This window comes from Rhineura floridana, chromosome 15, assembly GCF_030035675.1.
Source record: "Rhineura floridana isolate rRhiFlo1 chromosome 15, rRhiFlo1.hap2, whole genome shotgun sequence".
Taxonomy (NCBI): Eukaryota; Metazoa; Chordata; class Lepidosauria; order Squamata; family Rhineuridae; genus Rhineura; species Rhineura floridana.
This window is the reverse complement of record NC_084494.1, coordinates 32176124-32186254: the sequence shown is the minus strand read 5'-3', so window position 1 is coordinate 32186254 and position 10131 is coordinate 32176124. Positions and strand designations below refer to the sequence as shown.

The 10131-nt window shown below is 46.7% G+C and overlaps 1 protein-coding gene across 1 annotated transcript in view; it reads left to right on the top strand.

The window, feature by feature from the left end:
- BCAM (basal cell adhesion molecule (Lutheran blood group)) overlaps window positions 1-7226 on the top strand; it is a 66262-nt gene extending 59036 nt beyond the window's left edge. Inside the window, exons 15-16 of the mRNA XM_061597878.1 lie at window positions 1840-1954; window positions 2802-7226. Coding sequence (XP_061453862.1) covers window positions 1840-1954; window positions 2802-2807 — 121 coding nt within the window. The 3' untranslated portion in view covers window positions 2808-7226. The remainder of the gene's footprint in view (window positions 1-1839; window positions 1955-2801) is intronic.
- Window positions 7227-10131: the final 2905 nt, after the last annotated feature.

The window sequence follows — 10131 nt, the reverse complement described above, 5'->3', positions numbered from 1 at the left end:
AAACTTTTAACTGTTTTATATACTGTTTTAACGTGTACGTCGCCCAGAGTGGCTGGCCAACCAGCCAGATGGGCGACTAACAAATCTCATAATAAAATAAAATAAAATAAAGAAGCAGAAAAACCCCACTTCTCTCCTTCCGTTAGTCACCAACTAAATAATTTGCTGCCCCTGTGACACCCAAAATCTGTTACCTGAGGCAACTGCTTCATTCTGCCCAGTGATAGGGCTGGCCCTGCATGTCACTTGCACGCTTGCCTCCCCATTATAAACTTCTACCACAGATTTATGCCAGGAATAAGGAACCCACACAAGGGGATGGATCCAGCCTGTGGGATCCTGTCTGGCCCTCATCTCAAGCATGCACACACACCTTACTATGCATACCAGCTGCTTTCTCCTATGCAAAGTGATGTATAGGAAATGAAGGACTCTTTTTTAACCCCTTCTTCATTGTGGCAGCAGAAGTGTGCGCCTCTCCTTTTTCCATTTGCTATCTTGGCTGCACAAGAGTAGCGAGCGGTTCAGACAGCCAGTAAGGGCAGGGTTCCGGCAAAACCGTTGCCTGCTGCTCACACTGGGGAGGAAAGGGTTAAAGATCCCTCTGCCTTGCACCTTCACGGCTTCTTCAGCGGGGAGGGGAGGAGGGCTTATTTCATGGTCTTTCACTCTTATCCTCCGTGGCGCAGAGTGGTAAGCGGTGGTAACACAGCCGAAGCTCTGCTCATGGCCGGAGTTCGATTCCAATGGAAGGAGGAAGTCGAATCTCTGGTAAAAGGGGTCAAGGTCCACTCAGCCTTCCATCCATCCGTGGTTGGTAAAATGAGTACCCGGCATACACTGGGGGGTAAAGAAAGGCCGGGGAAGGAACTGGCAATCCCACCCCATATATATGGTCTGCCTTGTAAACATTGCAAGACGTTACCCTAAGAGTCGGAAACGACTCGCACTACAAGTGTGGGGACACCTTTACTTTTCACTCTTATTAAGTTCAAAGTGTGACCCCCATTTAGCTGCCCATTAGCTACTGGGCCAAGTTCAAGGTTCTGGTTTTGGTGTACAAAGCCCTGTACAGCTTGGGACCAGGATACCTGAAAGAGTGTCTCACCCCTTATATACCCAGTCGATCACTACGCTCTGCAGGTGAGGGCCTCCTGCAGATACCATCTCATCAGGAAGTCCGTTCTGCATAACATAGGAATCGGACCTTTAGTGTACTGGCACCTACCCTGTGGAATCCCCTCCCCTTAAATATTAGACAGGCACCATCTCTGTTATCTTTTCGGTGCCAACTGAAGGTCTTCCTTTTTCAACAAGCCTTTTAAGTAGAGTCCTTATCCCAGTCTGCATTTGGGCTGGAATTTCTTTTTAACGTATTTTTAAAGCTTTTTTAAAAAGATGTTTTTGGTGTGTTTTTAAAGATGTTTTAATAAAGTCTGTTTTTAAGATGTTTTAGAGTGTTTTTAGTATTTTTATTTGCTGCCCTGGGCTTCTTCTGAGAGGAAGGGCGGGATATAAATCTAATAAGTAAGTAAGTAAAAGTAAGTTTAAAAATGTGCTCGCCTGCTCAGAGGTTTATTCAAATCCAACTCACTTATGCTCATATGCAAATATGTATACAGATCTGCCTATCATCCCTGATATATGTATATTTTAAAAATTTTAAATATGTAACTTTTGCACAGTCCTTCTTAGCTGCAGAGCCATAAACAGATGAAAGACTGGGGAAGCCAGGGGTGGGGAGAGAAAGAACATCCAGCAAGTAACCGTATCCCGTTGGCTGACTCCGCCACCTGTCTCTGGAATGCTGTGCTCAGATGTCTTGCTTCCTTCTCCCAGAACCCCCAAGGAAGGGAATCCTGATGACACTGTGGTGGAGATGAAGACAGACAAACGGAACGAGCAGACGGGGCTCTTGAGCCCTGGGGGTGGCGGCGGAGGTGGGCCAAATGAGGTAAGGACTGGAGGAGGTGGAAGGTGGTATAACCCCACCCTCAACTAACTTGGGGCGGTGGTGGGGGGAGGTTATCCCTTTTGCTGACATGGGGCAATGCAAAAGGATTTCGGGGGCCTGCTTTGAGGCATGTGTCGGCGACACAAGTTAGGCCTCCTATGTGGGTGAAAAAGCCTTTCGGCTGGAAGTTGAGAGGCTCCCAATAAAGCAAGATATTTCCTCAAAGTGATAACGGTCTTACCCAGTTAGGATGGGTTGTTACAGAGCACACCTGAAGAAAATAAGGACGGGGGGATTCTTCCTTATTTTCAGTCTTTTTGTTCTCTTATTAGTGTTATTTATTTTAGTTAAAATATTTCTATCCCACCTTTTTACCCCATAGTGGGGCACTCAGGACGGCTCACAATGCAACCGTACAATGCAATTCTCTTGTATGTTAACAAACCAGGATAGATCAGACAAGTCAAAAGAAAAAGATGGATGAAAATCTGTAGTCCATATAAATATAATAGTTTCATTCATTTCCCTTCTCTTACCTCCAACCATAATATCAAAGCAGTCTGGTAGGTTGGCTGGCTGGCAGCTCTTCAGAGCATTTGATGTATGTCTCTCATATCCTACCCATATATTTTTAAACTTTTCCTGCTCTCCCCCCAGCCTGCGTGAAGACCTTGGGGTTATTTGGTGACTATGTCCCATCAGGAACTCAAGCATGTCAACAAGGCCAGCGAAGGCTGGGAGCTTTCCAAGACAGGCTCCGGAAAGGAGGAGCCTGAGGTGGAGCAGGAGAAAATTCTGGGGTGTAAATTCTTTTTCTTTCTCTTTTTAAAATTCTGCCTCCCTGCAGTGCTGAGAGTAAGTCCGGAGTTGTCTTGTTCCAGAGGAACCCTGCCCCCTGCCTGCTGTGCACCACACACAATGGATGAAGAGGATGCTAGGACTGGACTGTGCGAGGGGAACACACCCCCTCTGGGCCCTTCCTTCTACAAGGACAGGGAGCATCCTTACATCTGGACTTTTTGTTGTGGGAATGGGGTGAGGTGGAGGGGTTGTGCTGCCATGACTACTACTACTTCCTCCTTAAAATGCCTGATCATTATTATTTTTTAAAAAAGAAACTGACAGATGCCCAGACCCCCGCCCCTAATGCTAGTAGACACATCACCAACACACAGGCCCTTGTACCCCCACATATGCCACCACCTGTATACCTGTTGCTTGCCTGTGGACATAAGCTAGCACCCACACGTGCACGTACATCAGTAACATGCAAGCACAACCTTGCAAGTAAATTCACAAAGGTTTAACAGGCACATCAGTTTTGTTTTGCTTTGTCTTTCATCACCGTTCTGGTGCACTTCTGTTAGTCATTTGTGGTCTGAAAGCAATCACCTTTTGTAAATCTTCCCCATTTGGTCACTTGGAGGTGATTCTTGCTCGCCGTAGGTAATGCTTGTTCTTCTTTCACCTGGTTGTGCAAAGACTTGTGAACGCTCATGTTCCTATCTTTATCCTCAGTGTGAAACATGCAGCAAAAGGGAACAGAGGAATCCTGTTGTCCACCTGCATGTATAGCAGCATGTGACTGTGTCTCATCGAAGCATTAAGATGTTCATACATGTCACTCATTTACCTTATTCGTATGTGTGTGTGCATATGTACGTATGTATATATATATGTACAAGGCTTTTCAAATTATGGCTTGGTAGCAGAGGATTAGTTTCTCTTAGCCAGCCATGAAGTTCACTCCCACCATATTCTATGCATTTATCAACATAGATAAATTGTCTAACGAAGTTACATAGTTCAGGCTGTAATCCAGTATGTGCTTAAGTGAGAGCAATCTCCATTTAACTCAGTAAGTACCTAAGAAGAATCTGGCTGCTGGATCAGGCCAATGGCCCATTGAATCCAGCATCCTGTTCTCACAGTGGCCAACCACATGCCTTACAATCATGTTTACTTCTGAGTAGACATATATAGGCTCATGCTGTCAAGCTTTATGTTTGTTGATGAACATGACATCTCTGTTTACAGTTTCTTTTTATTTTAATTTGTGGTTCATCCAACCACTTTTGGCTGTTCTTTTCCCTTCATATTTTTAAGACTGGTCTTTGTTTTACACACACACACATGTGCACATGTGCGTGTAATCATACAGGAAAATGTGGGTTTTGGCTAATCAGATGCCTCTTTTTAATCTTCTGTCTAAGACATTTTAGTGCAAACCTGAAGAACAGAGGGCCAGTTCTTGAGGAAAGATTCCTGTGGCATGTTAAAGACCAATTTGTGTGTGTGTGGCCTGATTGCATACAGTACTACCTGGGGAGTGTGTTCCACTGAACTCAGCATACAGCTACTAAAATACAGAGGATACTGTCCTCAGCCAGCTGAAATAAACGCTGTCAGCTTTTAATGAGAAATACGAGCAATCTTACAAAGAAGTGCTTGCCATTTAAGTCAGTAGCCTGACATTTTGTTGTTGTTGTTGTTATGTGCCTTCAAGTCGATTACGACTTATGGCGACCCTATGAATCAGCGACCTCCAACAGCATCTGTCATGAACCACCCTGTTCAGATCTTGTAAGTTCAGGTCTGTGGCTTCCTTTATGGTATCAATCCATCTCTTGTTTAGAAGCAATACCAGAGAGCGGCAAAGGTATGTATAAAAGCATCAGCTCACATTAATACAAATAAACCATCAATCCTGACATACTTTTAATATAAACAGTGCATGTGTCCAAATATACATCTAAATGAAATAGGTGATTGCTGTTATGTGCCTTCACGTCAACTACGACTTATGGCAACCCTGTGAATCAGTGACCTCCAATAGCATCTGTTATAAACCACCCTGTTCAGATCTTGTAAATTCAGGTCTGTGGCTTCCTTTATGGAATCAATCCATCTCTTGTTTGGTCTTCCTCTTTTTCTACTCCCTTCTGTTTTTCCCAGCATTATTGTCTTTTCTAGTGAATCATGTCTTCTGATTATGTGTCCAAAGTATGACAACCTCAGTTTCATCATTTTAGCTGACATAGGACTTTCCATCTTTTAAGAAAAAGAATTTCCCTTCTCTCAGTGACTGCGAGGTCTTCAGACTTTGCAGTCTCACCACCATCACCCAGCCTTATTTGTAATCTGGGTTCTTCGTGTGACACAGTGGATTAACATAGAGAAGAAACCTGACCAAGCATTCTCCTACAGAGAGGCTCTCACAGTTTCATACCTTGTGAAACTGACCCAATATTTCATAAACAGTAGTAAAATTTGAAAGCCTCGTTACCTTTCAGTCACTTGCCAGAGGGAGTGTATCTTGCCATAATTACTTTGGCAAGTGGATTTGGGGAAGCCTGTATGAATGGATGCTTATACACACACACGTGAACACCACCATCCTACAAACACCTGCCACACCTGTACATTTCCGGTTAGGAAGTAGATTTGTGTTTCTAGCGCATTTACAAGTCCACTACGGCATCCACAAGCCTGGTGATCGACATATTAGAGCTGCCAACTTTTGAACTGGGCCTCTGTGGCTGTCCCTTTAGCAACCATTTGATTTGCAGCAATAAGCAAATGAATGTGCTCCTGGCTCCATGCTATGGAAAGAAAAAAAGTTGTTTGCTGATTTCTGCAGATCCATACTCTCTTTGAGCAGGCGAGGCTGGTTGGAGTGCTCTTCTTTCTTTTTTCCTTAGCAAGTTGGCAACTTTGCAACACCCAGGTGCTATGTACGCGTGCCAGCGCCCACCACGCTTAATATGAGCACAGGTTCCCAATATGAAATGTCAGGATAAAGCTTTTTATCTCTGTTCCCGGAGGCGAGCTGGTGAAGAGTGCCTGTCTTTTTCTTACTGTGTGCAGAATGTGCTTCCTTCAGCATTTGTCGCCATAAATCCAGCTCTAGCATTGGGGGTGGGGGGGCTTTGCAGCCAGAGGGGTTTGGCTTCCAGGCAGGCTTCACCTGCTGCATCTTCCTTCTTTCACATTAAGCCCTGACAACTTTCTTGCACATGCATTTCCTTCTCTGTGTCTGTACTTGCATGCACACAAACCTGGCAAGGGCGAGGAACCTTTGGCCCTCCCATCCCTGGCCTTCTGTGCATGGTTAAAAATCATGGCAGCTGGAGACTGGATGATCCTCCTCAAACACCACTTTTTACCTACAGACGCTACTCCAGCTTGGTTCCAGTTATAGGTTCGTTTCCAGCTAAGTTCTAGTCAGAGTAGACACATGGACATTAATGGACCTAAGTTAGTCATGTTCATTAATTTCAGTGGATCTACTCTTGAGTAGGGACTAGCAGTGGATACACCCCATACTCTTGTTGTCCACCATCCCTATCTATCTCTTGTCCCTTCCAATATTTTTATTTTCTTCATTGAAATGCATCATCTTTTTATATGGCATTTTTTGTCTGGACAGGAGAAAACTTTTGGGGTTCTAGTCTTCCTACCGTCCCCTAATCCCCGTGGCGTGTGTCCCCCTTTTTGTCTCTTGCACTGTCTGGTCAAGACACTGGCTCTTTTGGGGGGGAGACTTGGGGCTTTCTTTTTTAAAACAAGTGTAGTATATTTAATGATGTTGCATCTTGGAGAGCAGGGTGAAGCTGCAGAGCTATGGCAGAGTCGAGTTGAGGTGTGGAGGAGGCGGATGCAATGAGGGGAAGAGGAAAGGGGGGAACATATATATGGGCCACTGATTTTAAAAGAAGCATTATCGGAAGAGGGGAAGGGGGGGTTAATGGCTACACATCCCTTCCTTGCATGGCAGCTGGGAATCTCCTTAGCCCCCTCTCCCTGTATTTTCCAAATAAGGGATGGGGTTGTGCCTGTCTCTCACAAATCCCTCTGGCCCAATATGCCCCCATTTCCTGCCTCCCTTTTTCCCACTCAGGCCTGCTGTTATTTTTAGGGTTACCACCTTTAAAAACAAACAAACCCTGCCCCCTGCCATTCCTGTGCCTTTCATAGCTGCTTGATCTGCAGGCTAAGAGTAGGTGAGAATGTTGATCTCCAGGCCATGAAAAGCTCCACCTGCCAGGTTGTTTTTTTTTTTTCTGCAGACCGAGCTTACTTTGAAAGGCACAGGAGCAGATCAGCTGGCAGCCCTGGTCATTTTGCATCCCTCCCTCGCCCTCCCTGGAGGACTCATGCCATAGTTCCAGCATCTTCACTCCCATCCTTTCTGACATGTCTGTTACCTGCTGCCCTTCCCTCCCGGGTTACACTGTACATTAGCAATTAAAAATATTGTAACCTCAAGTGTGACTCCTGAGTGTGTTTGGCTTTCTCACCCCTGCTCTTGTCTGGTTGCTGGCAGACCTTGTGCCCCCTGTCCATACACCTCCCCCCTCTTTTTTACTGGATTTCCTCTCTCATCTGGGATGTACCATTTGAAGCCTTTGATGAGTCAGAGGTAACCAGTTCCCCTTCCCACCCACCCCAGCCATTCACAAAAAAAATTACTTTGGCATTGACTTGGGGGACGTTAAGGCTTCCTTCCTGGAAAGGAAACTTCAATTGGGAGCTGAGAGTGAGGGGAATAGTTGTTTGTTTTGCTTTTCTCCCTACAAGGTGCTCGCGAGTGGGCTTGACCTTCTGCCTTGCGTGGTCTACTCATTTTGGGTACTAGATTCCTGGATCAGAGACACAGAGCCAAAAGCACAGGCTAGAGATCTCTTTTAACACTTAAGGAGTTGGGAGTGGGGAGGAATTGATCTGGGTTAACTGATCCTCTTGTTTAATTCACTCTTAGTTCAGCGTGCTTTGCAAAAACCCCACTAACCAAGAAGCACTAGGTGGTCAGCTGGAAATTAGAGGTGAGCCCAAAATTTCTCAGCCAGAAACCTTTGGCTGAAAATTTTAATGGGGGTAAAAATGTTTAAAAGGAGGAAGCCCTAATCCTCTTTCTTCACCTGTTTTGCCATTGGCAGCTTTGCAGTGGCTGCAAATGGATCTCTTCCTCTGTGGCCAGCAGCAAAAAGTGATCCTAAGGGAGAGAAGAGACACAATCACTGTTTTGCTGGTTCCAGTGCATCTCTACCTCTCCTTTCTGAAAACGGGCACATGACACTAATCCAACCCCACCCCTTTTTCCTGTAAAACACGGTGGGAGCAGCTTGAGTGCAGTTTTTTTTAATTCGCTTCATAGAGATTTCACAATTGATCAGTAGATCAACCCGTTCCCTCTCCAGGTGTGGCCAATGGAAACGCTTTGTTGTAGGCTCACAGCCTGAGTCAGCGATCAATTGTTTACAGTCCTCTAAGCTGCCATCTCTCTCCATGCTCACTGTGCAGTCGTTGCCAATGATGCCAACCCCTTGTGCGTGTTCTGCATCTGCATGGGCCCACCACTAAGACATTTTTGTGGCAAATGCGAACTCTCTGGCACCCGATTGGTTAAGGTGTTGTGGTGCCACAGAATGTTTGCAAGCATTCCACATGCTGCGGGAACTGGCCAGCCTTGGAACGTTTGAGGCAACTCAGCTTTGTGAATTGAAGCGAAAGGTCAATTTTGTTGAGAGTGGCAGTGGGGAACCCCAAACCATTGCATGGGCTTGGGAAGAGGAGGATCTGTGTGGGCAGACGACTGGAAACCTTAGGAGGGGAAGCCAAGGGTGTGTGTGTAAAGAAGCCTAGTGCCAAGATGGCAGGAGGAAGAAGGAGGTATAGGCAGTGAGCTGAAAGTTGCTTTGGAGCAAGAGTGAGAAGCTGAAAGGCCAAGGCCTGAAGACAGCAGGCTAAAAAGCCTATAGAAGGAGGGACAAAGAAAGAAAGATGAGGAAAGGAGATTTCTGAGAGCAGAAGGAAAACTGGAAGAGACAAGCATGTACTGCCAGGAACTGCAGAGGTAAGAAAGGCCGGAGCCCACACACTGATCTGACACAACCAGGCAAAAACTTTTAGCTGCAGGCCTGTCACCTTGGCAGACAGAACATCAGGGGCAGCTGGTGGCTCCATGTCAGTGGGGCAGTGAAATCTGCTCTGGGTTTTAGTCCGAACTTTTCAAGGAGCTGTCCAAGATGCTTGAAAGTTCGGAGTAAAACCCAGACCGGAGTCCGCTGCACCACTAACATGGAACCCACAGCCGCCTCTGCAGTACATGAAAGTAACGGTTGAGTTCTCTGAGGGCAGCCTATGAGCTGTGCTTGCCGTGTGGCCTTATGCATGCATGCAGATACCTCCTGGTGCTAGGGGCTGCACTGGGGTAGGCTAAGGACACAGCCTGGCTGGACAAAGTGCAGGGCTGGGAGACTAGTAACCCACAGAGACAGGAAGAGGGAAGCTTCCCCCCCCCCCTTCGGTTACAGAGCCTTTGGCAGCTCCTGTTGCTGCTGCTGGTCTGAACTGCTGCCAAGGTTCTTTCTCCGGAAGCTGGCCCTGGACTCTTGCTGCAAGCAGGGATTTGCCTGCAGAGACCCGAACAAAGGCTGCAGGGACTGGGAGGGGAAGCCTTGGGATGTCTGGTTCAGACAATGCCCAGCCTGCCCCTCCTTTGGGTGGGGGAAGAGCTGGTGAAGAGCAGCATCCTTCTGCTGCCAGAGCAGTGTGGTGCCCCCCAAACGCTTGCACAGGAGAAGGGTGGACAGTCTCCCCTGTCCCCTGTTTCTTAATGCAAGAAACAAAACAAAAACAGCTGCAGGAGGCCACCGGTGTGAATAGAGGGCTGGTGGGGAGCATGCATGTGACACCTTTCCTGCTCCAAATCGTCCCCTGCTGTTTTTCCACCCAGGGAGAGGAACAAATGTAGAAAAAGCAGGTGGGGAGAGTTTCTGAGCAGACAACACCAGAGAGGAAAGAGTTAAGCAGCCTGGACTGTCAATGTGGTGCAGTGGTTAGAGCTGGGATAGAGAATTTGTGGTCTACACAGTAGCCATTGGCCATCCTGACTGGGGCTGTTGGGAGTTGGGAGTCCATCAAATATCTGGATGCCCATAGATGTTCCCCACTCCTGGCTTAGGATGTTAGACTTGGACCTGGGAGACCCAGGTACAAATCCCAAAATGCTTACTGTTGGGCTAATAATCACTATCAGCCTAGCCTACCTCACACGATTGGTGTGAGAATAAAATGGAGGCAGGTGAGAACCATGTTATGCCACCTTGAGCTCCTTGGAAGAAAGGCGGATTATAAATTAAATCGAGCGGCTTGGTTCCCCCCCCCCCCCCCGC